This window comes from Henckelia pumila, chromosome 4 (genome assembly GCF_033568475.1).
Source record: "Henckelia pumila isolate YLH828 chromosome 4, ASM3356847v2, whole genome shotgun sequence".
Classification (NCBI taxonomy): domain Eukaryota; kingdom Viridiplantae; phylum Streptophyta; class Magnoliopsida; order Lamiales; family Gesneriaceae; genus Henckelia; species Henckelia pumila.
Genome location: NC_133123.1, coordinates 79145472 through 79169068, shown reverse-complemented (window position 1 = coordinate 79169068; position 23597 = coordinate 79145472). Strand labels below are relative to the sequence as shown.

The following is a 23597-nucleotide window of genomic DNA, read 5'->3' as shown; positions in this document are numbered from 1 at the left end:
AGCAAAAAATTATAGCTTAAAAAAGTGCTTTTTTAAAAAATGTCTACCAAATCCAAACGGGGCCAATATGTTCAGACTTCAACAACTTATCAATTTATAAAAATATTTTTTAGTCTATGATTTATTTATTGAATTATAACATAAATGCTCTGTTTGGTAGCCTATATTATTAATGTATGTATAACATATTGTATTCAATTTGACGTTTTTTCACGTCTTATTATTTATCCATCTATTAATTATTTATTTTAAATCAATCAAATAATTAATAATTTATCTTATATCAATCAAAATCATGAATTTAAATTACTATATTACCATTTATAGCTAATATTATCTATATTTTATTTATTATTAAAAATGACAAAATGGTAATTTCATATTTTTAAATAAAATTTAATCATTCAAATCAAATAAACTATAAGCTGTCAATCAAATCAAATACTATATTGATTACCATTTCTTATTTATTTTTTTATTATATTATATTAATGTTATATGTATTATTTATTTTACCACTCAAATCAAACAGAACCAAAAACATATCAATATGTGTTTGAGTATATAATTTATTTATTGAGATATGTGTTTGTGCTGGTTAATATTTTAAGATTTAAATTTAATAAAAAAAATATGAAACTTTATTTATAATTATATATTTTTAAATTATTTATTTTAAGAAATTAATCAATAAAATAAAATAATGTTAAAAATAATAATGTGTATCTAAATTTATTTAATACTAATAATTAGATTTTTTTTAGTTATAAATTTTTTTAAAAAAATGAATAATAATAATTAGATTTAAAAAATAAAATTGAGTTTTTGACGTAATTACCAAATTATCAAGGATCGGGAAGTAATTTATTATCAATATACTTTTTATTTTAAAAACGAATAATAATCCACATCCACATAAAAGAAGTTTTGAGATCTGCGACTCTCTGCTTGAATATTGACATATTTATCATCTGTATATGTATATATCGATTCATCTATCCAACAACCTTAAAGATTCTCAGAGTTGTTGTATAAGCACCGCAATTTCGCCATGCCCCTAAAATCGAGTATTGCAGATGATGGCTTTGAAAGAAAGTCGAAGGTAGTTATAATCGCCGATTAGTTTTCTTCTTTCGATTGCCAAAGTTTCCATCTTTTTGTGCCAATTTTTCTGATGAGAAAGAATATACAATTTTACATTTTTTTTCCGGATTGTGTTGAAAATCGATGCGTTCACAGATTTGCGGATTGGCAAACCCGAATACATATAATTCTAGGTGTTTTAATGTGACGTCAAGTTTCAATCTTTTTGTGTTAATTTTCTATGGTGAAAGATTATGCACTCTTTTCAGTTTAGTGATTATTTATTTGGCACCCTTTTTACGATTTTGTTGAAAATTAGTGTGTTTGCAGATTGGCAAACCCAATTACATATAATTCGAGGTGTAATAGGTGTTTTAATGGGTTGTCAAGTTTCAATATTTTTGTGCCAATTTTCTACGGTGAAAAGATTATACACTCTTTGCAATTTAGTGATTATTTATTTGGCACCCTTTTTGCGATTGTGTTGAACATTGGTGTGTTTACATTGGTATTACAAGCTTACTCTAGCTAAATGCTAGTTTCCCTAGCCTAAGCTAGTCTTGATACTGAAATAACCGAATGAATACCACTATTATTTTCTTCATGTATTTATTTAATTCTAACATTCTTCCTAGGCTTTGTGATTAGGTTTGGGCTCAAAATATTAAAGACCAAAGCTCATAGCTGTATTTGAGTCCTTAACACCATGCTTTGATTTTTTTTTTCTTTTTACTTTTATATGGCGCAGGTGAGATAGCGTGTAATGCAACTCGTGTAATGATGGTCATCCTCTGTTTATTTGAATGCAGAGAAGTGCAACTTGTTTTTGTGCGTGCATTACGCCATTTCCATGTCACTTTTACTTTTATTGTGTTGTTTGATGTTGTGATGTGTCATTGTTTCTATCTCTTGATTTTGAATGAAATACTACTATTGAAGTCAATCTCATATATGTGGAACTAGGGGGAACATTTACTCAGAGTGCAAAATAACAATGTTTTGTTCGTTATTGGCATTAGCAGTGACATGAGTTTTAGCTTTTCATTTTTTAATTAGTTAAATAATGTGCTAATTTAAGTTTAATAGAGCTTTCCTGGATTGCTTTCTTTCAATTTCCCGCTGCCGGTTCATTATTTATGTTCTGCTCTTTACATCACTTGATAACTAATTATATTCTCCTCGATCATATGCAATATAATTGTTATGTCTGATGATTATTTAAATGGCAAAAATCTGATAAACGGTGATTTATTTTCTAAAGTAAATATCAAATCCACACTATATCAAATTGTTTAACAGTGGTGGATTTCAAATAAATGCAAGACGAGGATCATTTGAAATCTATTTCTCAAATCCTTCCTCAAATCAAATCACTTCCCCAAATTAAATCCATTAATCCAAGCGTAACATCGTAAATTTTATGGTCATTTATATTTCATTTTAATATAAGCACGACGATATTATTGAAGAATTTTGCTTAGCATTGACTGGATCATATTTCACGGAATCCATACATCCACACTCATCTTTTTCCTCCTTCCAGAACTGCACTGGCGGGACTGGTGACTATGCTGCATGCATGTCTTGACATGAAAGCTCTCATCTTGGGGAAATATCACTATGTTCTTTACTTCCTTGTTCTGGCCATGCAGGTGTGACGTTACTCCGTCTATTGTTTTGTTATTCTCGTTCCCATTATATTTGTTATGTGAATATGGCCTTCCTGTAATAAAAATGCATTTCTGCAGCCAAGGATGCTGATGACAATGGATGAAAATCTTAAACCTCTGTCAGTACCCGTTCATGTTGGCCAGGCTGTCGATGTTGTTGGTCAAGCGGGTAGGCCCAAGACCATTACAGGTTTCCAAACCCACTCAACTCCTGTTCTTCTATCTGCTGGTGATAGGGCAGAACTTGCAACTGAGAGGTAAGATATGTGCTTTAATGCTGGTGTTCAACCCTCAATTACATGAATCACATGCTAACACATGCGATGGTTTTTGTAGATACATTCCCAATTCTCGAAGGATTTGTCATCTTAAAAGAGAACCCGGAGTACAAAGAGGAACAATGATACTGATCTGGAAGTGTTTGCAAACAAGTCTTGCGAAGAACCCAATGGGGTTTGTGGCATTGCGTAGATTTGAAAGTCAAATCGATCAAGAATCAAGCATCATTGAAGCTAACAAAGGGCTTTCGTTACTTCAGATTTCTTCACGATTGCGTAGATTTGAAAGTCAAATCGATCAAGAATCATGCATCATTGAAAATCAAATCGATCAAGAATCATGCATCATTGTAGCTAACATAGTGTATGTCCAGCTCAAAACCCCATTTCCAACAATTCTCCAAACCCTAGCTTTTCTCTCGAAATAAGCAAAAATAGAAGGCAAATTCATACTTGAGCGAAATCCAAATCCCGCATTTGTATGCAGAATAATGCTCAATTGAGATGGCAATAATCGGAGATGCATTGCGTCAAGTTTTCATGCCGAAGCACAAGTATCAGAGCCTATGCAAGGAGGAAAAGGCGTGACACAAGCTCCAGAAGCCGTTGATTTTGATTTCAGCGACCCTAATTTCTCTTGCTATCTTGATTTCCTCTTGTATTAGCTTGAGCATCGTGTTTTCGCCCGATAATTTGCGGTGGCCTTTCTGCCGTGACGCAAGGATACAACCGTTGTCATTTAATTTCACCGCGCAGACTGTTGCTTCTGGAGATGGTGGAGGTGGGGGAGAGTTGGATCTTCTACCCGAAGCATTTGTTTTGATGGATCGGCAGACGGTTGATTATTACTGGATGGTTGTATTTGTACCTACGGCTATGGTTTTTGCTGCTTCGTCTGTTTACTTGATTGCAGGTTAGTGAACTTTCTGATCTTCGTGAACCAACTGTTTGTCAATGCTTCTATCAAATCATTTGTGTATGCATCTGCTTGAGAATAACATTTCTTTTCATTGACACTGTTGTCAACCATTCAAATTTAAATGTGATGGAATATAGTTTTGAATCGGGCCTATTAATTTTTATTGAATGAACAGTGGCAAATGTTATATTATGTATCTCAATTATGTATGTCATGTGATTGATAAAAGGAGAATATTAATTGATCAATATAGCCATTTGTGAGATCAATACTGAATGAGGGCAGTGATTTGATTGTAACTAGACAACTTGGATATTGTGAAGAAAATCATCTAAATATCTTGCATTTAACTTATAAGCAATCAGGTAATTAGCTTTCCACTAGAACCATGTCCCACAATGTTGATGCCTTGTATTCGAAGAAGCTCAAGTTTGCGTAGATTCGTGCTGTACCACATAGTAGAACAATTTTTTTCTTTTTATGAACTTCAGGTGCATTTTTTGATATATTTGATGTTTCGGTGTTGAAGATGAGAGAAAAATGGCAATGAAGTAACATGCTGAATGTGGCAAAGTAAGATAGAGTTCTATGGAAGAATATCAAAATGTAGGTTTTTCTTTGATGGAGTAACAACCACACAAGTGCAGTGGTTTACGATTTGTATTTATCATGGTGCTTTTTTATTTGAACTGTAATCCCAATTAATTGTTATGCAGGTATTATTGTTGCTTATAATTCTCCCATGAGACATGCATGCTTGAAAGTGGTTGAGAACAATAACTGTGCTTGAGAAGATGTAAGATTATTATTTATTAGTATGTTCAAAATATTTGTGGTGCCTGCGGTTTGAATTTAAATTTATAACCCACATATGTTACGTGGCAACATTCAAATAATAGTGAAGCTCAAGAGGTCCGGTTGGTGATCGTCGCCCTCGCCCCTTTTCTCCCCGTGTTGGGTTACTCGTCCTGTTTTCATTATGGTTATGTATCACTTCAGAACGACAGCATCAATGTTCACCAGCTTTAAGTGCATGTGATTTGGTAATTCACAATCATGCGTGTATTCTTATTTTGTGTTTTTTAAATATTGGATATTTTAGTCCTCGACTTTGAAGTGTTTCGCTATTATAAAATAGTATTAAAGAGCAATCCAAATTGTTATTTGGATTGTTTTTCCTAGTATTTCAAAGGATGTGCTGTTATGAACAAGAAGCACTACTGTCCGTAGCTTGTTATATGCAACTTTAGGTTGTGGTTGGTCCAATGCAGATACTATAGGATCTTCGTTGTTGTCTGGTCAATTAGTATTCTATTTGCGAAAGAAAATTGCTAAATAAGTAAATGGTGTAGTGGAAGAAGATGTGATAGGGTGCATGTCAGCAATGGCGGGAGCTACGTCATACGAGCAATCCGATTCCATCGACTCCGACGCACTCGGCTACGACCCCAACTATGTGCTCGATTTCGTCAAGTCTTTCGTGGTTCATATGTACCGCCACATTCGGGAGAAGAACGTCTACGAGATCCACCAGATGTATGAGAACTCCTTTCAGATTTAGAGCATCAGCGACCGATTTTTCAAGGATTCTCATTGGCCTTCCATTGATGCCGTCGCCCCGTATGTTTATAATGACCATGTATTTTGCTTGCTGTATCGCGAGATGTGGTTTCACCATTTATATGCTAGGCTTTCGCCTATTCTCAAGCAGCGCATTGATTCCTGGGATAATTACTGTAGCCTCTTTCAGGTTTGATTGTTTGAGCTGTGAATTTGTTATTTTTCAGGAATTACTTGTTATTTTGTTTATGGTACTTTGATTCAATTTGGAAAGTGTCACCTCGAGTGTTCGATTATTAAAATCTGCCTGGGCCAGGTTATTTAGCGTTTATGAAGTTATCCGGGTTGAGCTGTGTATTGTGTTGTTGCCTAGAGCTTGGGAGTGCTTGTGAAGAAAACATGTGATGCAACACAATTCATGTAGACATGCTTTAAGAAGAGCAGTACTTGGATTATTCATTGGTCGTTGACTTATTTTGACTTATTATTATCATAATAAATAACATTGGAAGTATGTATTTGCCCTTGGTTGCAGGTTGTGTTGCATGGAGTAGTGAATATGCAATTGCCAAATCAGTGGTTGTGGGACATGGTGGATGAGTTTGTGTACCAGTTTCAGTCGTTTTGTCAATATCATGCCAAGATGAAGAACAAGACTGAGCAAGAGATTTCACTTCTGAGACAACATGATCAGGGTTGTTGATGTAGTAGATTGTGTAATTGGGCAGTGTCTGTGTCTGTATCTGAAAGTTTTCCTGTAAAGGTACTCTACTTCAACTGAATATGTTCTTTGATTCTTTCCAATGACCAGTCCTTTCTTTTAATAGTCAGTTTGTTGATAGGGACTTTTTGGTACAATCATTGAAAGGAACTCGGATCTAATCAATCTAATTTATATAAATGAATCTCTCATGTTCAAGTTCTAGTTGTCTATTTAAATCCAACTAGAATTCTAGGAAATACATCTCTTAGTGTTGTTTCATGTTTTATCTCTTAGGCTTGGAATGTTTATGGTGTCGTCAATTATTTACAAGCCCTCGTAGAGAAGTCTATGATCATTCAAATCCTGGAGCAGGAGAATAAAAGGCTTGAACAGTTCACTGCTACCGATGGATATGACTACAATGGTGGTAGTAATGTGCTGAAGGTGTTGGGGTATTTTAGTATGATAGGCATGCTTAGAGTTCACTGTTTGCTTGGTGATTATCACACCAGCCTGAAGTGCATACTTCCAATTGACATAAGTCAACAAGGCGTGTACACCAGCGTAATTGGAAGCCACATAACTACTATATATCATTATGGATTTTCAAATCTTATGCTATGAAGGTCAGTTTATCCGTATTTGCCTCTATGCATCTAACTTTGTGATGTTATCGGTTCTATGAAAATTAAAAAGTAATAATTCTGAAGCAGCACTAGTTTTTATTTCTCAGATTTCATTAAATATTTTATTTGTATCAGGACTGGTAATTTAATACATTAGGACTCTTCATTATTTCAATCTTGTTACAAAAACAATGTACCAGATTAGGATTAATATTCTATATATGTCTGTCACTTGCATTCAACATTCGAGTTCAGCATGAATAATCTATTAGGTTCATATTGTTTTTTTTTTCTCTCATTTGAAACACCCCTTCCGCTTCCCCAGATTCTTATCATTATATAAATTTGTCATTGATTGTTTGCCTCATGATTCCGTTTTTTTATTTCTACCTATTGACTGACTGCTTGCATCATGGTTCAGTTTTTTATTTCTAGCTATTGTTCCATTATCTCGAATCATATGGTTGAATTCTCTGCAATTCATCCTAATGCATACCCCATTCAATGTTTAACAGATACGTGGAGGCAATTCGAGAGTTCAATAAAATACTTATTTACATTTTCAAGACTAAGCAATATCACCAAAAATCTCCTCAGTATGATCAGATATTGAAGAAGAGCGAGCAGATGTATGCCTTGCTTGCCATTTTGCTTTCTCTTTGCCCTCAGATGAAGCTTGTTGAGGAGAGACTGTGAACTCCCAATTGCGGGAGAAGTATGGTGAGAAAAAGTCAAGGATGCAGAGGTTTAACGACGAAGGATTTGCCCTATATGATGAGCTCTTCTCTTATACATGCCCAAAGTTCATTACTCCCTCTGCCCCGAGCTATGAGGATCCTCTTGTTAATTACAACCAGGTTTGGGATCTTCGTTTAAATGTACTCCACTCAAGTGGTTTTTACTTATTCTGCATGACATCCAGTTTTTCCCTAATCAACAATTTTTTATCGCCTTTAAATTTCTTGTGGCCCCGTGCACCACTTGTAATATTCTTTTTATTTTTCTTTTGTTCCATAAATGTTTTATTGTTAAATGCTCTGTGTATCTTAGTTTCTCTACTTTATCACTTCTCAGAAATTTTTTTAATTTTGTATCACCTTCATTATTTTTAATTAAAGTTTAGAATCTTGCCTCTTTTATGACGGGTGTTGAATAAGATATTTGATGATAGTTGGTGGTGATGCATTCTTCAATTTTCTCAGGATGCTTATAGGCTACAATTGAAGTTGTTCCTTTATGAAGTGAAGCAACAACAGCTATTGTCAGGGGTACGAACCTTCTTCAAAGTGTACTCCACGATATCCCTTGGAAAACTTGCAACTTACATGGATATAGATGAACCTACTTTAAGGTCAGATTCTGCATCTATTCCAATTGAAGGCCCCTACATTCACCTATTTTGACGCTGCCTTATGCTAATTTGAAATTCTATATTGGATCATTCCAAAAATTAAAGGTATATAGTAATGGATCTCAAGATTAGACTACATATTCTTTTTAACCAGTTTTGCTTTGTTTATCTGCAGGACAATCTTAATCACATACAAACACAAGACTCATTCCGTGGATTCCGATGGGAAAGTTCTTTCTAACGATGATGTGGATTTCTACATCGATGATGTGAGTTCTCGAATTTTTCTTCTCGTCCCCGGCTTAAATATGACTGCTGTAATATGATTTTTAGGTCCAGCCGTTTCTAATTCTTCAAGTGATGAGTGGTAATATTTATTATCCAACTTATTTATTCCTCAATTTCAAGACACTGTTCATGTAGTTGAATCCAAACCTGCAAAACGCTATGGTGATTACTTCATGCGACAAATTGTCAAGGTATGTTGTGATCTGCAACGCCGCAAATCTTATCTTTTTTTTTTAATCTGTTGTGTTTTTATTTGTTTGCAGCTTGAAGGGTTGATGAATGATATCGACAGGATAAAACTCGAGTGAGCTTTTTTAAGTTTGTTCTAGTGCGATTTTGTAGAATTAAAAGGCTATATATCCGGATGTTGTCTTGTTTTGTATGTGTGCATGACAACAGATGGGGCAGGAGCTGGCCAAAGTCAATGCGGATAGCTCATGAGAGAGGATTAGACGTGGACTCGTATTGTTGTAGCTGAAATGATGTACTTTAGTTTGGTCAAACATGTTAGAAAACACTTGTGCTTTTGGTAGTTGAAGAACATGTTGGATATCTTATTTAGTTTAGGACTTTTATTGGAATTTAAGCTTCTAGTTTGATGTAATGCATGCTTGTAAACATGATTAGAACTTGATGTATATATGTATGTGTATCTTTAGATTTAAAGGAACATGTTTTGGAAGAGATCAAAGGGCCAAGGAAGGGCTGAAGAAAACAAGGCATGAACCTGCCCGGGACAGGCCCGAGCTGTAGAAAAATGCAGCCGAGCGCTGCCCTAAAAACCCCAACCCGAGGGTTGGGTTAGAGGGAGCGCTCGAGTGGCCAAAAAGGGCGCCCGAGCGCACCACTTGTTAAAAAAATATATTTGATTTCTTTAGTTGTGATCCTTTGTTCATTAATCATGTTTAAATACTAATTGCCCCAAAAATGAGATTAGAAACCCGAGACCCTACAACATGTGGTATTAGAGCGAAGTTAGTTCTTGGACTGAGTTAGATGAGCGGGGTAGATCGAGTCTGATTAATTTCTTTTCTCGCATGAAATTGATGTCTTTATTTGATTATATGATTATCTTTTATGCAAGTATGTTTATTTAGAAAACATATCAGACTTGACTCTTGATTAGAACTCGATCTCTTGAGACATCATGTGTATGTCAATCAGAGGGGTGATGAAACAGAATGGTTGAATCTGATATATTGTTGTTGTTAGAACCTAATGGGGGGGGGGGGGGGGGGATTTAGGTTCTATTGACAACTTTAGCAATTTAAAGCGATTATGCAAGTACGCAAGCGGAAGACTTAAGCAATCAAATAATAAGTACGGTAAATAAATGCGTAATGTAAATAAAGCAGTAAAAGGGATAAGAGATGTTTATGGAAGTTCGACGATAAATCGTCTACGTCTCTCCTTCTTGGTTAAGTCGATTAACCAAGGATCCACTAGCACTTCGAACGTCTTGGCCTTGATGGCTCCAAGGATAGCCTTACAACTTGACACGATCACCGCGCCGATACAACTCAATACTCTTGGCCTTAAGGGCTCCAAGGATAGCCTTAACACTCGTAAAATACACTTGGCTTCACACACAAGTGTTTACAAAACCGAGCAACCAACTCACAAACAAACAACCCTCGATTTTACAACCCCGTATACAACTCGATATGTGAATATATTTTGAACACTCAAAAGGGGCTACAAATTGCTCAACAAATGGCTTGAATAATTCTTGAGAGGATTGAGAGACTTGAAGATGTTGGGATGTGTTGAATGGCCTCGGAATGCCTCCTTTTATACCTGAAAATTTGGCATCGATCGGAACTTCCGATCCCTGCATCGGAGGTTCCGAAATTTGAATTCTGAGACACACGGGTGTACTGGATCGGAACGTCCGATCCACTTCGGAGCTTCCGATCGGCACAATAAATGTGGTGTTGGGCAAAAGTCTTCCGGACAAGATTATCAGGCGGACGTTCAAGATCGGAACGTCCGATCACGTTCGGTGCTTCCGATCTGCTTCACTTCGTTGCCTCCGATCTGCTTCCGAACAATATAATATTCCTTAGAAAATGATCGGACCTTCCGATCATAGATCGGAGCTTCCGAACCTGTTCTTCGTAGCTTTCGTTCTTCATTCCGAACAATATAAAACTCCCTGAAATAGATCGGAGCTTCCGAACCATGATCGGAGCTTCCGATCTACCCTTAGCTTCCGAAGATGCTTCTGATCATGATCGGAGGTTCCGATCTCCAATCGGAGCTTCCGATCCCGTAGCAGTATACTTCTTCAAATTTTGTTTCTGATCTTGAGTATGAATTTAGTCTTAATTCATCTTGAAAATTTTAACTCTGTAATAAGCTCAATGTAAATATTAGTAACATTTTAACCTAGTTTTGTTAATCATCAAAACATAGAGAAATAAGACTTGTTAATGCATTAAAAACATTAATCTCATAATTCGAGATTTATATGCGTTTAAGGCGTAACAATCTCCTCCTTTTTGATGATAACAAAACTTGGTTAAAAACAGGAGATAAAATATACGATAATCATAAATAATTTTTATAAGCAACAGAGTTTAACGAATAAACAAATTTTATCAGATAAACAAATTTTATCCCAATTAATATTTTAACCATTAATTCTCCCCCTTTGTGATAAGCAAAAAGTAATGAAACATAGAATTAAAAAATACGCAACAATTTCATTACAATAATAATTTTTTTTTTAATACAATGCAAGAGAAAAAAAATACAAATAAAAATAAAATAAAAATCTAAGAGTCATCATCATGCTGCGGAGGAGGATAGCGAGCAGCGAAGTCATCAAATCGAGTCTCCAGAGAGGCAACCCTAGCAGTCAACTCGGTAAAATGAGTGTGCATACTCGTCTCAATGCGATGAAGAGTCTCGAAGAGTCGGTCGCTAGGAAATTGGTTTATTGTTATAGGAGGAACCTCAGGAGCCTGGAAAGGAAGATCACCAATGGTAGACGCAAAGGCCTCAAAACTGGAAGAGGATGGAATATCAGTGTTGGGCGGACCAGTCGGAAAACCTTTGGTTTGGATAGAGTGAGGAAGAGAGGAAAAGTCTCGATGAAAATCAGAAATAGGAGAAAATCTAGAAAAAGCTCGACTAGGATCATCAACCCATCGAGAATACACAGGATTCCAAGATAAATCCATCCTGATAATAGACTGATGGTTGATGATATGACTCGACTGGATTTCAAGAGAAGGGATCCCCTCAAAATCAATATCAAAATGACTCAAAATCCGGTTAATAAACCGGGCAAAAGGAAAGGAAACCTTTTTAGCCGTCGTTGTCGTGTGATGCATAGTCTGCATAACAAGGCGCGGAAGGTTAAAAGGTCGAGAGGAGATGATATGAAAAAGAATATACAAATCCAGATATTTGCTAGTGGAGAGGTCTCCACTGCAGGGAACTATGGATGTGGTGATGAGTTTTTGAATGATTTGGAAATCAGGACAAAGACTCTTGAGATGGATTCGATCGTCAGCAGCAGTGGCTTGTCGACCAAGAATAGTAGTAAGAAAGAGATTACGATCAAAGTTTGGATCATTTTGTGGCCAAGTTTGGGAAAAGTATTCACCGGGTCCATTCCTGGGAAGATCAAACCAGGAGGACAGATGGCTGAAAAAAGATGATATGCCTACCTTGAACGATGGTGGCAATGGTGATATCACCATGCCCTAATTCGAGTTCAAGGTTTGCATAGAACTCGTGAATCAGTGGAGGAAAGATTCGGTCGGGGACAGATGGCTGAAAAAAGGATTCCCAATGTTGAGCATTGATTAAGTTCAACAGTAGGAGATGGGATTGGGCCAAGTAGGTAGTATCTAAGATACGACCCGGATGAATATGACGATGCAAATAATCATTAGGAATGGGCCTAGAAACAGCTGGTTGGGTAGGATCACGGATAATAATAGGGCGACTAGAACTCGCTTGATCGCGACGGCGTTTGACAGGCATTTTTATAGGTTGGAATCGGATGAAATAGAGAAAAGAGAAGAAATTTAGGTGCAAGAAATCGGACTGAGCGATCTGATATTTATAGGGGTTGGAACGATCGGAAGCTCCGAACTGGATTGGTCGTTCCAATCGTGCGGTCCACTAAGGTAAGGCCACGTGTCGATCGGAAGCTCCAAACAGGCTTCGGACATTCCGATCCTGAGGCGGTAATTAAAGATAAGGCGGTGAAAAGTAATTTGAAAAGACGGATCAGATGGGGATCGAACGTTCCGATCGTGATCGGTGGTTCCGATCCGCATCTTGGAGGGAAAATTTACCGCGCAAGTTGAAAAGTGGCGGGATACAGATCGAAAGTTCCGATCTGGATCGGTGGTTCCGATCTGCCTTAGGAAGAAAGCATGATTTCGACTCTTTAAAATTTATTTTATTTAACATTTAAGCAATTAATTCACAAAAAAAAATGTGAGCTTCTTAATTTTGAATAAATACAATTGATTTGTATTATCCAAAATTAATTTGCTCGAATTTAATATTAAGCTCCCCCTTAATATGACATTAAATTTAATTTATGTCTACAAGTGATTACAACTCAATCATGCCAAGTTCACCATGCAAACGAATAAAAGTATTTTCATCTAGTGGTTTTGTAAAAATATCAGCAATTTGATTAGTTGTGTCAACATATTGAAGTTCAACTTCATTTCGTTCGATGTGGTCACGAATAAAATGATAACGAATGTCAATATGTTTGGTGCGTGAATGTTGAATCGGATTCTTTGTAAGACAAATGGCGCTAGTGTTGTCACAGAAAATAGGGATTTTTGAAAAAGAGACGCCATAGTCGAGCAATTGATGCTTCATCCAAAAAATTTGCGCACAACAACTACCGGCAGCCATATATTCGGCTTCGGTCGTTGATAACGCAACACAGTTTTGCTTTTTGGAAAACCAAGAAACTAAACAGTTTTCTAAAAAGAAACAAGTTCCACTAGTGCTTTTTCGGTCCACCTTATATCCACCAAAGTCGGCATCGCAATAAGCTTTTAAATCAAAGAAAGAATTTTTCGAATACCACAAGCCGAGATTTGGAGTATTTGAAAGATATTTGAAAATGCGTTTTAAGGCGAACAAATGTGATTTCTTTGAACATGATTGAAATCGTGCACACAAGCAAACACTAAACATAATGTCCGGTATACTAGCAGTAGCATAAAGTAAGGAGCCAATCATACTACGAAAGGAAGATTGATCTACGGTTTTACCATTTTCATCCTTGTCGAGTCTGATTGCTGTGCTCATCGGTGTGGATGATGATTTGGTGTTCTCCATCCCAAACTTCTTTAGAATCTCCTTAATGTATTTGCTTTGGTTCACAAAGAACCCATCTTTACACTGTTTGATTTGCAATCCGAGGAAATAGTTAAGTTCCCCCATCATGCTCATCTCAAAGTGTTCCTGCATAAGCTTGGAGAAATCTTGACAAAGAGTTTCGTCAGTAGAACCAAAAATTATATCATCAACATAAATTTGCACAATCAAAAGATCATTTTTGACATTCTTGGTAAATAAGGTAATGTCGATCTTTCCTCTTGAAAAACCATTTGAAAGCAAGAAAGTAGACAGTTTATCATACCAAGCTCGAGGAGCTTGTTTCAAATCATACAATGCTTTGTTTAGTCTAAACACATGATCAGGCAAATAAAGATCAACAAAGCCATCAGGTTGCTCAATATAAACCTCTTCTTTCAATTCACCATTAAGAAAGGCACTTTTGACATCTATTTGAAATAACTTAAAATTTCTAGAGCAAGCAAAAGCAAGTAGCATGCGAATAGATTCTAGTCTAGCAACAGGCGCATAAGTTTCATCATAATCTATGCCTTCTTCTTGACTATATCCTTTAGCAACAAGCCTAGCTTTATTTCTAGTGATAGTGTCATGCTCGTCAAGTTTATTCCTAAACACCCATTTAGTACCAATGATAGATCTATCATGCGGCCTAGGAACAAGAATCCAAACATCATTGCATTTAAACTCATTCAACTCATCTTGCATCGCAATTATCCATGCATCATCTAACAAAGCATCATCTATGCATTTAGGTTCAACATGCGAAACAAAGGCAAGATGATTACAAATATTATTAAGAGAAGAACGAGTGGCTACTCCCTTCGAAGGACTTCCGATGATAAGATCCATTGGGTGATCTTTGTGAAGCGTCCAATCCTTCGGAAATGGTGTTTTCTCAATGGAAACATTTATATCATTTAGGCTTGAGGAAGCCAACTCTTCTTCGAGTAATTCTACATCATCAATGTTAGTGCGAACAATAGTAGACATAGATCCATCAAAAATAACATGCATAGATTCGTCAACAAGTAAAGTGCGTTTATTAAAAACTCTAAAGGCCTTACTTGAGGTAGAATATCCGAGAGAGATCCCTTTGTCGGATTTGGCATCAAATTTGCCAAGGTTGTCCTTACCATTGTTATGTATGTAGCATTTGGAACCGAAAGCTCAAAAGTAAGAAATGTTAGGCTTTCTCCCTCTCCATAATTCATATGGAGTTTTCTTGAGAATTGGCCTTATTGATACGCGATTGATAATGTAACAGGCAGTGTTCTTTGCTTCAGCCCAAAAATATTTTGGTAGAGAATGCTCACATATCATGGTCCTCGCAATCTCCACAAGTGTCCTGTTTTTCCTCTCATCGACCCCGTTTTGTTGAGGAGTCCTAGGACAAGAAAAATTATGACCGATGCCTTTCTCTTCACAAAAGTTTGAAAAACTCTCATTTTGAAATTCAGTTCCGTGGTCACTACGGATCTGCTTTATTGAAAGATTTTTCTCATTCTCAACACGTTTCACAAAAGTTTTAAAATAATCAAAGGCATCATTTTTGTGGGCTAAAAACAATGTCCACGTGAATCGTGAGAAATCATCCACAATGACAAATGCATAAAACTTCCCTCCTAGGCTAGCGTTCCTCGAGGGACCACATAGATCTAGGTGAAGAAGTTCAAGGGGCATAGAAGTTGATATAAAATTTTTGCTTTTAAAAGATTCCCTTGTATGTTTGCCAAGTTGACATGCATCACAAATAGAATCTAATTTTAAATTGAGATTTGGCATACCAACAACTAAATCAAGTTTAAAAAGTTTTTCTATGGTACTAGGACCAACATGACCTAGTCGTCTATGCCAAAGAATGTTGTCATCAACATTCAAAGATACAAGGCTTTTAATATTTGATAAAGATAAATTATTTAATGAAACCTTGTATACATTTTCACTTCTATAACCTTTGAAATTTATGGATTTGTCAGTCATGAGTGATATGGTACAGTGTTGGAGAGTGAATTTGACTTCATAACCTCTATCGCACAATTGACTTATGCTTAGTAGATTATGTTTAAGCCCATTCACTAGGAGTACATCATCAATCAAGCAAGATTCAGATATACCTATTGAGCCGATTCCTTCAATGATTCCTTTGCTGTTGTCCCCAAAGGTTACAGTTTCTTTCTCCTTTGGTTTGACTGATTGAAGTAGCTCCTTGTTCCCCGTCATATGTCTAGAACATCCACTGTCTAGATACCATATGCTAGGGAGAACAATTTTCCTATTTCCCTACAAGAAGAGATTTTGGTACCCTTTAGTTCTTTTGGGTCCACAGTGTTAGAAAAGAAAAATACAAAACAGATTTCCAAGAGTTCAGTCTCTCATAGCGACATCATCGCCACTTTCTAAGAGTGCTCCCAGTAGTAGGTAGGGCTATGCCTCTTTAAAAACCTATTTTCTTGGACAGAGCAGCGTTCATCAGGAAGACCAGTCGCATCAAGGCAATTTAAACCGGTCTATGATGAACTCCCTTAGATCATGATCTCATAATGCCCAACTGATGAGTTGTTAAGTACTCTTAGGCCTCCATTTCATATAGCTCTTTTTATCATATTGATATTTTAAAGATCTACACTTATGTCTAGCATGTCCTATTTTACAACAGTAAGAACATGCAGAGGGTGATCTTATTTTTGCTTTAGAAATTAGACTAGTGAAATCTATAGATTTCTTTCCATACCCTATTCCACCCTTATCAAAACTACATTTTTGCGTACTTAGTAAATTATTCAAGTTATTACTACATACATTGAATTTATCAAAATATTTCTCTAAGTGAGCTATGTCATCCTTTAATCTTAGGTTTTCATGCTCCTTAGTTTCTAATTCATGTTTGAGCTTTCTATTTTCTTTTCTAAGAGATTTAGCCATATCAAACATGTTTTTATATGCATTTAGTAGTTCGTCATAGGAAGGTACCTCATCATCGTCGTCGGAGACGATGTCATCACTTTTAGCCATGAGGCAGATGTTGGCTTCCTCCTCGTCATCGTCGCTATCGCTCCAAGTGGCTAGAAGTGCTTTCTTCTTTCCCTTGTCAACTTTCTTCTTAAGAGGACACTCATTTGCATAGTGGCCTTGTTGTTGACAGTTGTAGCAAGTAACTTCCTTATCCGGCTTCTTTTGGAATTTGTTTCCTCGCATGAATCGTTTGAACTTTCTTGCGAAGAGCGCCATATCATCATCGTCATCATCTTCTTTGGATTGGCTAGATAGAGCAATCCCCTTTGCCTTGGTATCTTTTTTTCTTTAATTCCTTCCTTGTTGATAATTCCAGCTCATGGGTTTTTAGAGTCCCATGTAGTTGATCAAGATCGTAGGATGCAGTGTCGCCTTTGTTTGACTCGATGATGGCCGTCCTCTTGGTATCCCACTCCTTGGGTAAGGCGCGTAGAGCTCTCCTCCACACTTGTTTGGTTGGATATTGTTCTCCGAGTTGGGCTAGCTCATTGATAATTTGAGTAAGCCTTCGGAACATAGTATCTACATCTTTGTTTGATTCCATCTCGAATTTTTCATATTTGAGTTGGAGTAGATCGATCTTCGTCTCTTTGACTTGATTAGTCCCTTCATGGAATATCTACAACTTGTCCCATATCTCTTTAGCTGAGCACATTGAGATCCGGTTGTACTCATTCATATCTAAGGAACAATGAAGAATATTCATGGCTTTAGCATTTTGAGAAATTAATCGCATGTCCTCCATGGAAAAGTCGTCCATTCCTTTGGGAATTTTGACACCCTCAACCTCTTTAGTAGGTATGTAGGGACCTTTCACAGTAACTTTCCAAAGATCATAATCCACTTGTTAGAACCTAATGGGGGGGGGGGGGGATTTAGGTTCTATTGGCAACTTTAGCAATTTAAAGCGATTATGCAAGTACGCAAGCGGAAGACTTAAGCAATCAAATAATAAGTGCGGTAAATAAATGCGTAATGTAAATAAAGCAGTAAAAGGGATAAGAGATGTTTATGGAAGTTCGACGATAAATCGTCTACGTCTCCCCTTCTTGGTTAAGTCGATTAACCAAGGATCCACTAGCACTTCGAACGTCTTGGCCTTGATGGCTTCAAGGATAGCCTTACAACTTGACACGATCACCGCGCCGATACAACTCAACACTCTTGGCCTTAAGGGCTCCAAGGATAGCCTCAACACTCATAAAATACACTTGGCTTCACACACAAGTGTTTACAATACCAAGCAACCAACTCACAAACAAACAACCCTTGATTTTACAACCCCATATACAACTCGATATGTGAATATATTTTGAACACTCAAAAGGGGCTACAAATTGCTCAACAAATGGCTTGAATAATGCTTGAGAGGATTGAGAGACTTGAAGATGTTGGGATGTGTTGAATGGCCTCGGAATGCCTCATTTTATAGCTGAAAATTTGGCATCGATCGGAACTTCCGATCCCTGCATCGGAGCTTCCGAAATTTGAATTCTGAGACACGCGGGTGTACTGGATCGGAACGTCCGATCCACTTCGGAGCTTCCGATCGGCGCAATAAATGTGGTGTCGGGCAAAAGTCTTCCGGACAAGATTATCAGGCGGCCGTTCAAGATCGGAACGTCCGATCACGTTCGGTGCTTCCGATCTGCTTCACTTCGTTGCCTCTGATCTGCTTCCGAACAATATAATATTCCTTAAAAAATGATCGGACCTTCCGATCATAGATCGGAGCTTCCGAACCTATTTTTCGTAGCTTCCGTTCTTCATTCCGAACAATATAAAACTCCCTGAAATAGATCGGAGCTTCCGAACCATGTTTGGAGCTTTCGATCTACCCTTAGCTTCCGAAGATGCTTTTGATCATGATCGGAGGTTCCGATCTCCAATCGGAGCTTCCGATCCCGTAGCAGTATACTTTTTCGAATTTTGTTTCTGATCTTGAGTATGAATTTAGTCTTAATTCATCTTGAAAATTTTAACTCTGTAATAAGCTCAATGTAAATATTAGTAACATTTTAACCTAGTTTTGTTAATCATCAAAACATAGAGAAATAAGACTTGTTAATGCATTAAAAACATTAATCTCATAATTCGAGATTTATATGCGTTTAAGGCGTAACAATCTCCCCCTTTTTGATGATCACAAAACTTGGTTAAAAACAGGAGATAAAATATACGATAATCATAAACAATTTTTATAAGCAACAGAGTTTAACGGATAAACAAATTTTATCAGATAAACAAATTTTATCCCAATTAATATTTTAACCATTAATTCTCCCCCTTTGTGAAGCAGCAACAGCTATTGTCAGGGGTACGAACCTTCTTCAAAGTGTACTCCACGATATCCCTTGGAAAACTTGCAACTTACATGGATATAGATGAACCTACTTTAAGGTCAGATTTTGCATCTATTCCAATTGAAGGCCCCTACTTTCACCTATTTTGACGCTGCCTTATGCTAATTTGAAATTCTATATTGGATCATTCTAAAAATTAAAGGCATATAGTAATGGATCTCAAGATTAGACTACATATTCTTTTTAACCAGTTTTGCTTTGTTTATCTGCAGGACAATCTTAATCACATACAAACACAAGACTCATTCCGTGGATTCCGATGGGAAATTTCTTTCTAACGCTGATGTGGATTTCTACATCGATGATGTGAGTTCTCGAATTTTTCTTCTTGTCCCTGGCTTAAATATGACTGCTGTAATATGCTTTTTAGGTCCAGCCGTTTCTAATTCTTCAAGTGATGAATTGTAATATTTATTATCCAACTTATTTATTCCTCATTTTCAGGACACTGTTCATGTAGTTGAATCCAAACCTGCAAAACGCTATGGTGATTACTTCATGCGACAAATTGTCAAGGTATGCTGTGATCTGCAACGCCGCAAATCTTATCTTTTTTTTTTAAATATGTTGTGTTTTTATTTGTTTGCAGCTTGAAGGGTTGATGAATGATATCGACAGATAAAACTCGAGTGAGTGTTTTTAAGTTTGTTCTAGTGCGATTTTGTAGAATTAACAGGCTATATATCCGGATGTTGTCTTGTTTTGTATGTGTGCATGAAAACAGATGGGACAGGAGCTGGCCAAAGTCAACGCGGGTAGCTCATGAGAGAGGTCAAACATGTTAGAAAACACTTGTGCTTTTGGTAGTTGAAGAACATGTTGGATATCTTATTTAGTTTAGGACTTTTATTGGAATTTAAGCTTCTAGTTTGATGTAATGCATGCTTGTAAACATGATTAGAACTTGATGTATATATGTATGTGTATCTTTAGATTTAAAGGAACATGTTTTGGAAGAGATCAAAGGGCCAAGGAAGGGCTGAAGAAAACAAGGCATGAACCTGCCCAGGACAGGCCCGAGCTGTAGAAAAATGCAGCCGAGCGTTGCCCTAAAAACCCCAACCCGAGGGTTGGGTTAGAGGGAGCGCTCGAGCGGCCAAAAAGGGCGCCCGAGCGCACCCCTTGTTAAAAAAATATATTTGATTTCTTTAGTTGTGATCCTTTGTTCATTAATCATGTTTAAATACTAATTGCCCCAAGAATGAGATTAGAAACCCGAGACCCTACAACATGTGGTATTAGAGCGAAGTTAGTTCTTGGACTGAGTTAGATGAGCGGGGTAGATCGAGTCTGATTAATTTCTTTTCTCGCATGAAATTGATGTCTTTATTTGATTATATGATTATCTTTTATGCAAGTATGTTTATTTAGAAAACATATCAGACTTGACTCTTGATCAGAACTCGATCTCCTGAGACATCATGTGTATGTCAATCAGAGGGGTGATGAAACAGAATGGTTGAATCTGATATATTGTTGTTGTTAGAACCTAATGGGGGGGGGATTTAGGTTCTATTGGCAACTTTAGCAATTTAAAGCGATTATGCAAGTACGCAAGCGGAAGACTTAAGCAATCAAATAATAAGTGCGGTAAATAAATGCGTAATGTAAATAAAGCAGTAAAAGGGATAAGAGATGTTTATGGAAGTTCGACGATAAATCGTCTATGTCTCCCCTTCTTGGTTAAGTCGATTAACCAAGGATCCACTAGCACTTCGAACGTCTTGGCCTTGATGGCTCCAAGGATAGCCTTACAACTTGACACGATCACCGCATCGATACAACTCAACACTCTTGGCCTTAAGGGCTCCAAGGATAGCCTCAACACTCGTAAAATACACTTGGCTTCACACACAAGTGTTTACAAAACCGAGCCACCAACTCACAAACAAACAACCCTCGATTTTACAACCCCGTATACAACTCGATATGTAAATATATTTTGAACACTTAAAAGGGGCTACAAATTGTTCAACAAATGGCTTGAATAATGCTTGAGAGGATTGAGAGACTTGAAGATGTTGGGATGTGTTGAATGGCCTCGGAATGCCTCCTTTTATAGCTGAAAATTTGGCATCGATCGGAACTTCCGATCCCTGCATCGAAGCTTCCGAAATTTGAATTCTGAGACACGCGGGTGTACTGGATCGGAACATCCGATCCACTTCGGAGCTTCCGATCGGCGCAATAAATGTGGTGTCGGGCAAAAGTCTTCCGGACAAGATTATCAGGCGGCCGTTCAAGATTGTAACGTCCGATCACGTTCGGTGCTTCCGATCTGCTTCACTTTATTGCCTCCGATCTGCTTCCGAACAATATAATATTCCTTAGAAAATGATCGGACCTTCCGATCATAGATCGAAGCTTCCGAACCTGTTCTTCGTGGCTTCCGTTCTTCATTCCGAACAATATAAAACTCCCTGAAATAGATCGGAGCTTCCGAACCATGATCGGAGCTTCCGATCTACCCTTAGCTTCCGAAGATGCTTCTGATCATGATCGGAGGTTCCGATCTCCAATCGGAGCTTCCGATCCCGTAGCAGTATACTTCTTCGAATTTTGTTTCTGATCTTGAGTATGAATTTAGTCTTAATTCATCTTGAAAATTTTAACTCTGTAATAAGCTCAATGTAAATATTAGTAACATTTTAACCTAGTTTTGTTAATCATCAAAACATAGAGAAATAAGACTTGTTAATGCATTAAAAACATTAATCTCATAATTCGAGATTTATATGCGTTTAAGGCGTAACAATCTCCCCCTTTTTGATGATCACAAAACTTGGTTAAAAACAGGAGATAAAATATACGATAATCATAAACAATTTTTATAAGCAACAGAGTTTAACGGATAAACAAATTTTATTAGATAAACAAATTTTATCCCAATTAATATTTTAACCATTAATTCTCCCCCTTTGTGATAAGCAAAAAGTAATGAAACATTTATTAAAAAATACGCAACAATTTCATTACAATAATAATTTTTTTTTAATACAACGCAAGAGAAAAAAAATACAAATAAAAATAAAATAAAAATCTTAGAGTCATCATCATGCTGCGGAGGAGGATAGCGAGCGGCGAAGTCATCAAATCGAGTCTCCAAAGAGGCAACTCTAGCAGTCAACTCGGTAAAATGAGTGTGCATACTCGTCTCAATGCGATGAAAAGTCTCAAAGAGTCGTTCGCTAGGAAATTGGTTTATTGGTGTAGGAGGAACCTCAGGAGCCTGTAAAGGAAGATCACCAATGGTAGACGCAAAGGCCTCAAAACTGAAACAGGATGGAATATCAGTGTTGGGCGGACCAGTCGGAAAACCTTTGGTTTGGATAGAGTGAGGAAGAGAGGAAAAGTCTCGATGAAAATCAGAAATAGGAGAAAATCTAGAAAAAGCTCGACTAGGATCATCAACCCATCGAGAATACACAGGATTCCAAGATAATTCCATCCTGATAATAGACTGATGGTTGATGATATGACTCGACTGGATTTCAAGAGAAGGGATCCCCTCAAAATCAATATCAAAACGACTCAAAATCCAGTTAATAAATCGGGCAAAAGGAAAGGAAACCTTTTTAGCCGTCGTTGCCGTGTGATGCATAGTCTGCATAACAAGGCGCGGAAGGTTAAAAGGTCGAGAGGAGATGATATGAAAAAGAATATACAAATCCAGATATTTTCAAGTGGAGAGGTCTCCACTGCGGGGAACTATGGATGTGGTGATGAGTTTTTGAATGATTTGGAAATCAGGACAAAGACTCTTGAGATGGATTCGATCGTCAGCAGCAGTGGCTTGTCGACCGAGAATAGTAGTAAGAAAGAGATTACGATCAAAGTTTGGATCATTTTGTGGCCAAGTTTGGGAAAAGTATTCACCGAGTCCATTCCTGGGAATATCAAACCAGGAGGACAGATCAGCAGAAGAAAAGATGATATGCCTACCTTGAACGATGGTGGCAATGGTGATATCACCATGCCCTAATTCGAGTTCAAGGTTTGCATAGAACTCGTGAATCAGTGGAGAAAAGATTCGGTCGGGGACAAATGGCTGAAAAAAGGATTCCCAATGTTGAGCATTGATTAAGTTCAACAGTAGGAGATGGGATTGGGCCAAGTAGGTAGTATCTAAGATACGACCCGGATAAATATGACGATGCAAATAATCATCAGAAATGGGCCTAGAAACAGCTGGTTGGGTAGGATCACGGATAATAATAGGGCGACTAGAAATCGCTTGATCGCGACGGCGTTTGACAGGAATTTTTATAGGTTGGAATCGGATGAAATAGAGAAAAGAGAAGAAATTTAGGTGCAAGAAATCGGACTGAGCGATCTGATATTTATAGGGGTTGGAACGATCGGAAGCTCCGATCTGGATCGGTCGTTCCGATCGTGCAG

The 23597-nt window shown here is 37.2% G+C and overlaps 1 protein-coding gene and 1 pseudogene across 2 annotated transcripts; both read left to right on the top strand.

The window, feature by feature from the left end:
* The first annotated feature begins 930 nt into the window (after window positions 1–930).
* LOC140863266 (uncharacterized) lies at window positions 931–9169 on the top strand (annotated as a pseudogene).
* Window positions 9170–19132: 9963 nt separating this feature from the next.
* Window positions 19133–19923, top strand: LOC140863265 (uncharacterized). 2 transcript variants are annotated; one of them, XM_073266573.1, is made up of 4 exons: window positions 19133–19236; window positions 19412–19505; window positions 19644–19715; window positions 19789–19923. In XM_073266573.1, the coding sequence occupies exons 1-4, from the start codon at window positions 19211–19213 to the stop codon at window positions 19819–19821; spliced, it is 225 nt and encodes a 74-aa protein (XP_073122674.1). In that variant the 5' UTR covers window positions 19133–19210; the 3' UTR covers window positions 19822–19923. The 2 variants fall into 2 exon arrangements, with proteins under 2 accessions (XP_073122674.1, XP_073122673.1); XM_073266572.1 differs by having other exon boundaries at window positions 19644–19917.
* Window positions 19924–23597: the final 3674 nt, after the last annotated feature.